We start from the raw sequence: 14416 nt of genomic DNA, 5'->3' as shown, positions 1-14416 counted from the left end.
GATGTATTTACTATATGTATATTTATTACGTCTTTCAATATAAATTATAATTTCTTTCAAAACGCTTGAACATGAGCGCACGTTATTATTATCATGTGGGGAGACCGGGGCGAAGTCGGCCCTATTTTTTCGGTGCCGATTATTAACAACAAAATAAATCATTTTAGTGAAAAATAGTATACCATTGTGTAAAGAGTGAACCCTTGGCTACAAAATTTATATAGGCATTTTTAGTCTACGTCGCTTTGTTCAACCGGTATAGAGTAAAAACAACAAAGGTGCAAAAATCAAAAAGTTAAAATTCCCGGGGCGGAGTCGTGTCTTCATTCTCGGACTGGATTTTAAATAAAGATACATCATTTTGATCATAAAAAATAATAGAATACACTTTATTCATTGTTTTTTAGTAGAAAAATGGAAATAAAGCGGAAAATAATTTCAAGAAAATCAATTTTCTTTTTCGCTAACAGTTAAAGCATGTAAAAACAGAGTCTGACGAGCGCACGCACTCGTGTGCCTTATGCCTGCAGGAAATGCACTGTTTTTCATCGGCTCTGTTTTCTATTATCTCCGAGCGTACGCAACACATATTATTTAGCTTTCTTAACTTTGTTTTGGCTTGGTCACGACTTCGCTCCGAACACAAGTTTCAGGTTTGGTCGCTTATAAAATAATAGAAATTAATGAAAATAAAAAAAACTGCACTGGATTTGTGTTCACAGCATGCATTACTCTTTAGAATCACTTACTTTGAGATTCGGAGAGACAATAATACTTAAGATATTACAAACTTTCGACGCGGAAGAAATTTTACTTTCGACCTGCGAAAACACGTTTGCTTCGATAAGAATCACAACATGGCACGTAACCTCACTAAACTCCGTTGGTCATGTGGGCACCATAAGCCGCGTTTACAGTATTAATGACGAGTTCACACAACATACAGATTTCGAGATAATTGCAAAAATGACTCCTAGCCCAGTCGATAGAGACATTTAAATGGAATTAATTCCGGGAAGCGATTTTTTTTTACTGTTTCGGAGGGTCATGGGTAGTCTAAAACCGGATTTTCGGGATTCTAACCCTGGAGCGTTAGCCGCCATTTTGATTAGAAGAGTGATTTTGTAAATATCTCGCTTATTTTCAACTTTAGAATAAAAGTGGTTATTACCAAACTTGTAGAAAATTTAATACTCTACAATTTTGGTCCTTATCATTTTTCACCTAGGATCGATATTTTGGGTCTTAGACTCGAAAGTGGGGGGTGAAATTATTTTATTTTTTTTTATTTTTTGAATTTACTTGGTATAATAAATAACATCTTTACCACACCACCACGAGGGTAGAGTTTATGGCGCGTTTATTTAAAAAATAAAAAAAGATTAAAAAATTTCACCCCCCCCCCCCCCACTTTCGAGTCTAAGACCCAAAATATCGATCCTAGGGAAAACTGATAAGGTCCAAAATTGTAGAGTATTAAATTTTCTACAAGTTGGGTTATTACCACTTTCATTCTAAAGTTGAAAATAAGCGAGATATTTACAAAATCCCCTTCTAATCAAAATGGCGGCTAACGCTCCAGGGTTAGAATTTCGAAAATCCGGTTTTAGACTACCCATGACCCTCCGAAACAGTCAAAAAAAATCGCTTCCCGGAATTAATTCCATTTCAACGGCTTTTTCGGGCTCTATCGACTGGGCTATCCGCCCCGGGGGCCGACTTCGCCCCGGTCTCCCCTATCTATTACGTATATACTTTTACATGTATATTTTTTACGTGTATACTTTTAAGGTCTATCCAGACAAACTTGCATAGGTGCATAACCATATGCATAAAGAAACGGATTGGTCTATTTCCTTATGCATATGCATATGGACCAATCAATTCTCTTATGCTTATGTTTATGCGCTATGCAAGTTTGTCTAGATTGACCTTTATTATGTTTATGATTATGTTTATGTTTATGACATTATGGATTTGTATTTATAAAAACATCTAAAAAATAATTATATATAATTTACGGAAAGATGTAATGAAAATATCCTAGACTTAAAGTCTATGGAAAATATAACTTGCGAAAAAATTGTTATTACGAATTATTAGGGAAATCATAATTTCAGTATAGCAGGTATTCATCGACCTCTATCAAGGCCCCCCCACCATCACAAAAAAAATCCGCACCTATTAAAAAATTTAGTGCTATTTATGTGCTAATTTGTTACTCTAGTCCAGATTTTGTTGCTCAAGCCGTTTAGCAGGAAATGGCGATCGAAATGGGGGGGGCCAGCTTGTCGTCAAGCTAGCCCTCCCCCCCATAATGAAAAACCTATATAGAGTGCTCAAATTTAAAAAACCAATACACCAGAATTTGTTGCTTTTTTGTTGCTCTAAGATAGCTTGAAAACATTTTTGAAATATAACGTTTTTTAGAAAATACGTATATCCGAATACTTAACAGACAGCACTATACTGACTACGTCTTAAACAACGTTATATTTCCAAAATGTTTTTACGCTATCTTAAAGCAACAAAATATTGTAGCAACAAATTCTAGTATAAACGTTTTTTCGATTTGAGCACTCTATATATTTTTTTGCATGGGGGGGGCAGCTTGGCACAGGTTCTAGCCCCACTACATACTGAAAAAGCAATAAAGAATGCCTCTATTGAAAAATCAATTATACTTGAATTTGTTGCTATTTTGTTGCTTTAAGATAGCGTAAATAAATTTTCGGAATATAAGGTTCTGTAAACAATACCACTAATAAATACTGCATCTCCGCGTCGACCGTTATCTACGACTTCAATGTCTAAAAACTAATTATAGTAAAGGAATTTGTTGCTCGGGTCTTTTTGGTATTAAAATATTCTATGGACCGTCCCCTATATCAAAATATGCAACATATGCCATTTCCTGCTAAACGGCTTGAGCAACAAAATCCGGACTAGAGCAACGAATTAGCACATAAATAGCACTAAATTTTTTAATAGGTGCGGATTTTTTTGCGATGGTGGGGGGGCTAACTTGATAGAGGTTATTCATCGTCATTTGCGTTTAAATTATGTGTACCATCGAGATAAGAATTGAGTGTCGTTTATAAGTTTCTAATACAGCAAATAACACGTTCCGAGTAATTAACGTTACATTAAGTACGAGTATCTTTTCTTAAGGTTGAGTGGGCGCGATATTGCGCTTTCCAGTGGACGTCATTGTAAAACTATCTATTATAGGTACAAACAATAGATCTTACGTTAGCACTCGTATAGCTGTTCTTTATCGTAGTTCCCATATCCGTTTGTCTGTGTTCTTTGTCGTAGTATTCGTATCCGTTTGCGGTTAGATGCAATGATGGGTAATATCAAGTCATTTTATAGGTAACAATCAATTTTTGCTTCCTCATAGAGAAAGCTTTGTTTTCGTGAAAAAAAATTTTTTTTTTGGTATCTTTGGTAAACTGTTTAGAATGTTCTAAAACGTCGAAAAATCAATTCTGTACAAAATGTCCGTGTGTGTGTGTGTGTGTGTGTGTCTGTGGGTCTGTGTGTGTGTGTGTGTGTGTGTGTGTGTGTGTGTGTGTGTGTGTGTGTGTGTGTGTGTGTGTGTGTGTGTGTGTGTGTGTGTGTGTGTGTGTGTGTGTGTGTGTGTGTGTGTGTGTGTGTGTGTGTGTGTGTGTGTGTGTGTGTGTGTGTGTGTGTGTGTGTGTGTGTGTGTGTGTGTGTGTGTGTGTGTGTGTGTGTGTGTGTGTGGTGTGTGTGTGTGTGTGTGTGTGTGTGTGTGTGTGTGTGTGTGTGTGTGTGTGTGTGTGTGGTGTGTGTGTGTGTGTGTGTGTGTGTGTGCTGTGTGTGTGTGTGTGTGTGTGTGTGTGTGTGTGTGTGTGTGTGTGTGTGTGTGTGTGTGTGTGTGTGTGTGTGTGTGTGTGTGTGTGTGTGTGTGTGTGTGTGTGTGTGTGTGTGTGTGTGTGTGTGTGTGTGTGTGTGTGTAACGCTTTTGTTGTCCGTTTATGCTCTAATTTCCGTAATTTTTTAGATATCGGGATGCATTTTTTTTTAATCGATAGAGTATCATGTAAAGAAGGTTGGGATTGAATTTGGCGATGATGGCGATGTAAAGCGGTTCTTTTTTAATAAAATTTAAAATTTTTTTAGAAATGTTTGTGGTTGCTCTAACTTCCGCAAATTTTGAGATATCGGTCTATTTCTAATTTTATTATATTCTTCAGTCTTTTCTACCCCTATTTCATATATAATTCTTTAAGATTTGGTTGATTAGATCCAGCTTTATACGCGATCAAAGGTCTATATACGAAAGTCCATATATGAACATGTAGCCTGAACTCCCAAAGTCAATATTGATTTGACATTGCGTCAATTGTAAAACCCCACTTGTGCTACTAAGCTGACCCTTTTTTAATTCATAAAAAGGTTAAATTTAAAATGAAAAAAGTGTGCAAATTAGAAACTTACAGATTGCTACCATTGCTCCTATTTTATTTCGCTCATAAAGCTTCCTCTATGAGGAAGCCAAACTAATAAATACTAATAATTATGCATCAAATAAAATACAAGCTTCCTCATAAGAGGAGCTTTGTGAGCGAAATAAAATAGGAGCAATGGTAGCGATCTGTAATGATGAGGAAGCAATGTGCAAGTTTCTAATTTGCACACTTTTCTATTTTATAAATAATAAAAATAAAAACTTTCTTACGTAAATTTTAATCAGCTATAATCTTTTCTTGTTTTGAGCAACTTTACTCTTCCTTATATATTTTACAACTAAATTTTGTATTCAAAACTTATACTATCGCAACACAATACGTTTTTATTAGTTATATTATTAATACCATTGATATTTTATCATAATTTTGTTGTATAAAGCGTTAAAGAAAGAATTCCAGACTCACAGACTAAATAGTACTCATTAAAGTGACCAATATTAAATCGTAAAATTATACTTATGTAGGATGTTTCTTAAGTAAGTACAAAAAATTGAAGGGAATATTCCATGGCTTATTTTAGGAAGGAAAGGTGCTATAAACATATGCCCTAAACTGCTTCGTTTTCAAAATACAGAGTGTCAAAATTTAGAGAAAAATATAAAAATTTCGAAAATCTGGAAAACATTTAAAGATATTTTATTCAAAGGTATGCGTATACATGTGGTATTAAGAACCATATTCCAATACTGATAAAACATATTAAGTTTTTTTATATTAAATGGCACGGCACTGTTTTTTTCCAAGTTTAACAATTTTCAGTAGAATATCTGCTACAATTTTTTGTACTTACTTAGGAAATATCCTGTATACATAATATCAAAAACTGCAAATTTCTCGTTGTTATCTTACTACAATTTTCTCACTGATGATTTTTTTCGCTGGTGATTTGACATGTGTGTGTGTTTCACTTAAGTACTACATGCTACCTAATCGTAAGCCTTGGATTGCTTTCTATATAGCTATTGCTATATAGCAATAAAATTAATTAATTTCAGCAAACATAGTGTCAGTTTTATATTATCCACATTATTTATTTTGCCGTTTAGCAGTAATGTAACATTGTCGATAATTGAGATCAGTGGCGTTAGATAACGAGGAAGGACGCACGATTCTGGAATTATGTGGGATGACAACTTCCTACGCAATCCAGAAATACAATCTTTCGCGCTTGCATGAGCCGCACTCATTAGTAATGCAATTAAGGAGGTTGAAAAGGAGAATCAGAAATAAACTCGCATAAAATTTAAAACATAAGCCTTTTTACAACTAATGTTAACATGTAAATCTTTTAAAACATTTTTACCAGTTAGTTTTTAAGAGTATTTTTAATAAATTTCAAGAATTTTTAATGGATATAAACTTATATACTGCGTATTAATTATTAATTATCTACAAAGGTAACTATTAAAAATGTTAAGAACTGGATGAATTTATGTTTAATGTATAAAGAATATCATACTAAAAGTACCTTCAAAGATTCGAAAAATATAACCAGGTAGTTTTCTTGCATATTAAAATTTGCATCACAGTAAAGTCACAATAATAAACCGATATCAAAATGTCTATTTAACCCTTCGTGCTCACACTTATCTATAGTTTCATAATGGTCACACCGGGGTCAAAACGACCCCAGCGACTTTAATCGGCTGCCATTTTTATAGTTTTTATTATTTTGATTTGAAAAATTACTGAACCTTCTTGAAATGTTGTACAACCTGCCGTAATATTATTTTTGTTAATTATTTAATATTAACATAGTGAAAAAAAATCGCAAAGTAAGTGTAATATCGTTAGTGTAATTCTGCTTTAAAAAATGTATGGGGTCATGCTGACCCCTAGTGACCACGAAGGTTAATCAAAATTTACTTAAGTAAGACAACTAAAACTCAGCACAAAATACAATAAGTAGATTTCTTTTATGTCATGTCTCAAGTACGTCTCAAGTGGCTTCAAGTTTCGCTATATAATGTACACATAGAAAATTACGTGAATTACGATAAAACTTTTACTGTGACATAAAAATGACATTAAACAATCTTGAACTTTGTCTAAAATTCTCAAAGACTAACCGATGAAAGATTCACAAGCTAACATTATTTATAAAAGAGTTTATGTTTTTAATTTTATGCAATTCTTAACATTTCCTACTCTCCTTACACCCTTTAATGCAATTAATTTATCCAATGTCACAGGAGTAAAGAAATGAAATTACTTTACAAACGCGTACTCATTATTTATTAACCGGCTCTCTATCGATGGTATCAATAACGAGAGTTTTCACTACTTTATTATACTTATATTAATTGAGATTTTTACTTAGCCGGTCTATATTGAAGCGTCACCACTTGGTTGGAGCGCGGTCTCATCCTGAGTCGCAGCTTCTGCGGTCTCAGCTGCACCGGCTGTACCGTACGGTCATTGGAGACATCCTGGAAATCCATGTTCGTCAACACCCGAAGTGATCCCGGTGGGGCCGCGCGTATTTCCACATTCAGACAGCCAAACGCCCGCAGACGCTCAGGCACGTTGCACCTCGGTTTGCCGTACGTGGAATTTGAGTATGACTAAGGTACAATTGCGGAAAAACAAGCAAGTCATGTGATTACGCGTCGCAATGAATTAAATCATCCCGTGTTTCGAAGCTTCAACAAAAACTTAATATGTTGAACGTTATACAACCATCGCTTAATTTCGCAAAGTTAATTAGAAGGAATACTATATTAAAGAGTGTACGCAGAGTGAGAAAAAGATGCGAGGACCTCAAGTCGGAAATGAAGTGTTTTCATAAATAAAGTCTGACATTAACTAAGAAGCAATAGTTTACGATTTATCTTATTCCAACATATATTTTGACATAAAAAAATATAAAATATCTCATAAAGTTAATAAAGTATTCATAATAAGTATCTCAATGACTTTACTTCAATATTTTAATGGACCAATATTAAGACAGATGAATGAGATGAAATGATAAGACAATAAATAATGAAATAAAAGAATTAATGTAAAAAAACGCAAAGAGGAAGTATACAATTTGTATGAGTAAAATATACAAAAAATTATATTTATCTCATTAAAAGAAATATCAATGACGCTGATATCTCATTAAATCGCATGCTATGAAAATTTTTTGCTTGTATCATATTTCTTCGCTGAAAAAAATGTAGGTAACTTTTGTTTCAACTTTTTTTTCAAAAATGCTTCATCTTTGATACTAAGACTCCCGTCATTTTGTCTTATCTCGTGTATATATATACATTTACTTATTTATTAATAGATTTGTTAAAAATGTATGGTATTAGTTTATTAACATGTCAATGTTATCAATGTTATTAATGTTAATATCCACTATTACGACGATAAAGTGAAGTTGTTTCATTAATTGAGACAATACGCAAGTTACAAAATCTCGCTGAATGTATTACTGTCCGCCTAACCGAGTAAGTAAGGAAACGATGAAAGTAGTGGTATTTCACCGACGATGTTGCCATCTCCGACTTATGCTACACCTCTCATGTCTCCTTACAGTGCCAGACTAGAGTCAATTTTAAACGAGTGACCACTACGGTATATTCAACGTGTTAATAGAAACTTCGATGCTATAACATTCTCAAAATATGAAACATTTACCCAATCACTGCACCAGGCGCAAGCCAAACTCGCTTCTAAACAATTCTCACAAGTACTTTGAGACGTGCACAAGCTCAACATTTTCGTATCGACACTCAGACATATCTTCATGAGGTATAGATTCACCGTCAGAACAAACACCAACGATGCACGAAACTTCATTTCATTAAATAACAAAATATTTAACATATAGAAATACATACATGTACACACACTATTATATATCGTGATTAAAATCGAACATCTCTTTTCGGATATATTTTTTTTTTAGATTTGCGCTCTATCTATATCGATCGCTCATTCGACTTCTTACAAGCGTTGATCGAGACTATACTACATTAATTATGAGACATATCGCAACGCGTTACGTATTTCTTCAAGCGAATTGCTACGCGCGCGTGTGCCACAGGTGCCACATCGGAATCCCAAATACAGCACGAGCAATCGGTAATGCGAATAAAACTGTAACGCGCGTCTGTTTTCTTCTTATCAGCGGCACGATAACGATAAAGCTCATATCCACGAATCGCCGATTTGGCAAACGCACAGGTTCCCGATTATCGCGGCGCCATATCTCTCTCTCTCTCTCTATTACTGATACCATTTATTATTATACTATTAACGGACCTATAATCAACTATCAATTTTAATCTTCACTTCTTTTAATTTTTTATTTTTTATATTTATTCACTATTGTTTCAATTATTCACTTTCCGTGGCTTATTTTAGGAAGAACAGGTCCTATAAACACATGCCCTAAACTGCTTTGTTTTTAAAATACAGTGTCAAAATTGTGAGAAAAATATGAAAATTTCGAAAATCTGGAAAACATTTAGAGATATTCTATTCAAATTTGGTACGCGTACATGTTGTATCAAAAACCATTTTCCAGTGAACCGATGAAACATTTTTAGATCCGTCAGGGGCGTGCGAATAGGTAATCATATTAAGTTTTTTAATGAAGAAAATGAGAAAATAGTACGCCACTGGGTTTTTTTTGTTTAACAATTTTTTTCAGGAACTAAAAAGACTTCCTCTTGCGTTATTTTTTAACGATGAACTGCTTTCGAGTTAAAATACAAAATTGAAATACGCACACCCCTGGTGGATCTAAAAAAAGTTTAATATATGTATATAATTAAATAAATGGTGCGCGCTACGCGCGCGTCTGTATTTGTTCTAGTCCACTCTTTAAAAAGCCGTTTTATTAAAGCGTTTATTAAAAAACAACTTTGCTCTTGAATTTACTGCTTCTTTAGGTATTTATGCATAAAAGGGGCCTCCTCTCCGATTTCAATGACCTTGACATATGTTGTAAAGGTCACCCGCCTGAGTGACCTTCAGAAGTTTTTAGCCGGCGGTTGTTATTCGTTAAAAAGTTATTAACAAAAAGAAGTTTGGAAAATATAGCAGCTATTTTGAGTATTGGAAGGCATAACCCATACAGCACAAAATGTTTTCAAAAAATATTTCTAAATATTTCTATAAAAATATTGCGAGAAACATTTTAAAATGGTTTTAGATATATTTTAAAATGGTTTAAAAACTTTTGTGGTAACATTTTTAAGAATATTTTAAGAATCTTTTAAAAATATTTTTAAAAACGTTCTTTTTTATCACCCAGATAAAATTTTCTTAAATATTTGAAATGTATTTTTAAAATATTAATTCGAATCTACATATTTATTGTATCATAATCTTGTTTCAAAATATATAAAAAATATTTTTATTTCTTATTGGTTTTATAATCTTTTTTCAAATATTTTCAAAAATATTTTTGAAATATTATGAAATATTCTTAATTAAAGATGTATGTCGCTTATGTCAAAATAAAAGGATAAAGCTGAAATTTACAGAGATTGTGCACTCATATATCCCAAAAACCTGTGTTAAATTTGCGATCGATTGTCCGACCCGTTTCTGAGATATTTACTTTAAAAGTTACAGAAATTGTATATATATATATATATATATATATATATACATATATATATATATATATATATATATATATATATATATACTTCCCATGTAAATATCCCAGGTAGCACACATGGTCTTATTCCCTGGCGAAAATGAGAAGTTTCATAAACGTTTGTTTGATGTTTACGTGAGCGTTTGCGGAAGTTCGTTGAGAGTTTAGAAACGGTCAGTTGAGAGTTCGTAGAGCGGAAATTGCAACGCTGCAGCGTTTGAAAAGCGTTTGTATATAGCGTTTTTGAGAGTTTGCACAGCGTTTACATGACGTATGACGTTTGCTGAGAGTTCTTTAAAACATTTAGAGATCCTCTGTTAAGCGTTTAGGCTGCGTTCGGAAACGTCACCCGGGTACACACGGGTATACTCCCTTCTCCTAACTCGCTGAGATAGAAAGAGAAGGGAGTATACTCGTGTGCACTCGGGTGACGTTTTCGAACGCAGCCCTGATAAGTCGAAAGCGTTTGCTTTCATAATTGAAAACTGCGTGTAGCCTCTATTGAGCTTAACGGGCGTTTACTTGTCGTTAGAAGAAACGGCGTAAAGAGCGTTAAATGTTAAAATCTGCTTTTCGCCTCGCAGGGGGTCTGCTTATATACGCGGCTGGATGTATTTTAAATGCGAGAAAGATACGCCGCCTAGCGGCATTGTTAGAAGAACGTTTGCTGAACGGAGGGAAAACGCTTGTGTTACGGAGTCGGGAAAAGCGTTTCTTGGGCGTCTCCAAGCCGTTTGCGTTAACGCCTTACAAATCGTTCACTGCGCCTCTACAATTCGCCACCGGAAGAGCGTTTGCTGAACGGATTGAAAACGCTTGTCTTACGGCGTTGGGAAAAGCGTTTGCTAAACGTTTGAAAAATCTGACAGCAAACTCTCTGCACGCAGCGTTTACTGAGCGTTCTCTGAAAAGCGTTGCCTCAGCATTTCAGAACTTTCATGAAACGTTATATACAGCGTTTTATAAGCGTTCTGAAAGCGTTCAAAATCCAACGGCGTTGTGTAAGCGTTCTTATAAAGTTTGAAAGCGTATAAACTCTCAAAAAACCCTCATTGAACGGTTGTCAACGCTTTATAAAGCTTCTTAATTTTCGCCAGGGTTGACGTCAATTTAAGGTCATATTTCGTCCACGACGTCATATGTCCTTTATATGACGTGTATTTGGCGTTTTATTGTGGATATGAAAGTATGACGTCATGAAAAGGACATGAATTAGACGTTATTTTAAGACCAAATTTGGTACACGACAATTTTATTTTCATTTTTTGAGTTTTTCTTAATTAAAACAGACCCATACAGCATAGAAGCTTGCAAGACATTGCAGGAACGTTACAAGTTGCAACATTTCGTTGAAATATTAGAACAACATTGCAGAAATATTATAAGAATAATTGAAAATATAGTACTATAACTTACTCCATGAACATATATGCACACACATACATAAAGAATAGATTTTTTTTAGATTTATGTTTCTTTAAATTTAATTCCCCGCGGAAAAGAGTTAAATATGTTTTAAATATGGTTTATATTAGTCATTTATATGAACGAAATTAAACTCAAATAAAAACCAAATATTGAATATAAAAGTAATTAAATTTAAATATGTTCCAAATTTGGATCGAAATTAAATTTAAATAAGATCTTGCTATTGGATTTAACTTTTCCAGGCGCATATATGGATCATATTAATATTTAATAAGCATCTAACCATCCTGAGTTCAAATTTTATTTGTATTTGAAACAAATAAAATTTTAATTAACACCCAAATTAAATTTTTATTTAATTGAAAGTGTTCCCATTGACCCATCATATATTCATATTTAATCAAAAATTGTGATTCATATGATTTTAATAAACCTGCGAGTTATGTTAGTCTTGCGTTGTAGTCTGTTAGGTTATAGGTTTATTATTGAATTTTGTCATTATCAACCACAAATCTGCATGTTTAATTATGTTAATTATTTTATACTGTCTACATCGTACATATATTTTATAATTTCAGTTTTAGTTATGTAGGTCATTGGCTTCCCACATAGCATGCATATCAAAAAGACGTCCAGAAGATATCCCGAAGATATATTTAGGAGATAGGATATCTTCTCGGGATATCTTCGGGACGTCTTTTTGATATGCATGCTATGTGAGTTTTTAATCATTTTAAATATTAATTGTATCGAAAAACAGGCAAATTATGTATTTTCTGTTAAGACATGGATATTTCATCATTTCGATATCGATTCAAAGCTATTTTGATTTGCCTGTCAAATATATAATAACATTGCCATTATATAGAATGCAATATGAATAAAAAATTATATTGTATTGGCAGACATGGATAATGTAAATATTTTATAATTTGAGCATTATAATAATTGCGTTACAATATTAATTTTTTTAGGCTTCCATTTCCATTAAATAGTTACTTTATAACTGTAAAAGTCACAACAAAATTCCTGTTTGTAATTTGACAATTTTGAAAATTAAAATATTATATAATAGGTACATTTTCAGTACTACATCCGCTCATTTATTAAACAAGAAGTTAAATTAAGCAACTAATTAAATTATTAATATTAAATATTAATACAATAAGATATTTGTATTTACATTTATCAAAATAAAAAATAAGTTCAATTATGAAAATAAATATTAATAATTGGACTTATTAAAAATTAAATAATTTGTTCAGATATTGCGCTCGAATTCTTTTCGCGTTTTACAACGCCCGATCGTTTCACATTAGATGGCGCGACGCGCGAGTCGCCACTCTCAAAGAGCCCCCGCCTCCTTCCTCACTCGTTAGGTGTCATGGCCGCACTTGCTTGCGTTTCTTCGAACGTGTCGAGTCCGTTATTTCTTTCTTGACGGATTGATCGTTGCGGCGCGTGTTCTGGAGACTAACCGAGCGAGAGTCGGATCACCAGGGAGAGCTCACCGCCAGGAAAGGGAGAGCTGCGGCAGCTAGCGTCCGAGAGAGAGGATCGAGGCGAGGAATCCGGTTCAGCGAGCGGAGTCCTTAAGGAGGTTGGTTAGTTCTCGGTGCGAGGTAGGCGGCGCGGCAGGGGGAAAGCATATAGGTTAGATTTTCGTCGCGTGAAATAAACGAATTTTAGCAAATAAATATGTGGAATGCATTTAATTGCTGTTTCTTAAGGTTTAAAAAGAGTTGTTTGTACAATTGAAACCCAAATACGTTATTATCCACATTGAAATGTGGAAATAATAAATGTGGTCCTGTTTTTTTTATTTTTACAATTTCTTGATAACTATAAAGACGAATCATTTCAGTCTTCGAGAAAGTTTTTCCTAAATATGTAAAGAGTTATTTGCACCTATTTTCACTAAATTATTATCATTTTTAATATGCTTTCGAGAGTTACATTACAGGTTAGGTAACATTTTTGCTGTGTCGCCCGTGTATAAGAGAGAGACAAGAGTATAACTTCAATAATTAATTACTCGACAACCATGCAGACGATTATCTTCAACTTTGGCATATATGGACGACAGATTCCCATAGACGAATATTCTCCATTGAACTAATTCTTATCAAATTGATTTGACTAACCACCCTCCTTAAGAGATTCTCATTGGAACGCCATATTTGTTACTTTCATTTGAGGGTTCATATTTTTAGGGTTTATACCGTCATTTTTTAAGGATTAATCATTAATTGAAGGTTAACTATCACTTGAAGGTTAACCATCATCCGAAGAAAAACTCTTAAAGTTGGGTGTGATTTCGGACCGCCAATTGAAGATTAACCTTCAAATGATGGTTAACCTTCAATTGGTCCGAAATCACACCCAACTTTAAGAGTTTTTCTATGGTGTTTTTTTAACGGTTAACACCAAAAGTTGAGTGTATTTTTCCATAAGGGTTCAGTTTGATTAAGTATATAAAAAATGTCTCTATTTTTATTCTTTTGAGCTAGCAAATTGTATTCTTGGTTTTTATGGTGATTAATATTTTGTGCAACTGCATCAATCTTTTTGTTGCTAGCGATTAATATTTGTTTTTATGTATTCGATTACTGCGCAAGTGTTGCGCATTTCGTTAATTTTATCAGAAGTTTACTTATCTTCTTTTTGTACCACTGGATTTAAAGCAAACCAATATAAACACAATAATTGTAATTTATAAACGTTTTTTTTTATCTTATAACTCATTCTCTGTTGATACCATATTCTCTAATCCCATTATTATCCTAATTAGCAGACAATGTTTTTTAAACGTTTGAAAAATATTTGAAAATCAGTTTTAAACACATATTACAAAACGTTTGAAAAACATTGCCTGTTGATTGAAACC

At 33.5% G+C, this 14416-nt stretch overlaps 1 protein-coding gene across 3 annotated transcripts in view; it reads right to left on the bottom strand.

The window, feature by feature from the left end:
* LOC139781587 (integrin beta-nu) overlaps positions 1–8777 on the bottom strand; it is a 36920-nt gene extending 28143 nt beyond the window's left edge. The window contains exons 1-3 of one of the 3 annotated variants that reach the window (XM_071720418.1): positions 8127–8774; positions 7934–8031; positions 6813–7060 (exon numbers count right to left, since the gene is read on the bottom strand). In XM_071720418.1, the coding sequence (XP_071576519.1) occupies positions 6813–7060; positions 7934–7987 (302 nt within the window). In that variant the 5' untranslated portion in view covers positions 7988–8031; positions 8127–8774. Of the gene's footprint in view, positions 1–6812; positions 7061–7933 lie in introns of all 3 variants that reach the window. The other 2 variants (XM_071720416.1, XM_071720417.1) reach the window with 2 other exon arrangements.
* Between the last annotated feature and the right edge of the window lie 5639 nt (positions 8778–14416).

The sequence above is a fragment of the Temnothorax nylanderi genome, unplaced genomic scaffold (genome assembly GCF_030848795.1).
Source record: "Temnothorax nylanderi isolate EJ_2023f unplaced genomic scaffold, tnyl_v1.0 TNYL_tig0347_pilon, whole genome shotgun sequence".
Classification (NCBI taxonomy): Eukaryota; Metazoa; Arthropoda; class Insecta; order Hymenoptera; family Formicidae; genus Temnothorax; species Temnothorax nylanderi.
This window is presented reverse-complemented; position numbering and strand designations above follow the sequence as displayed.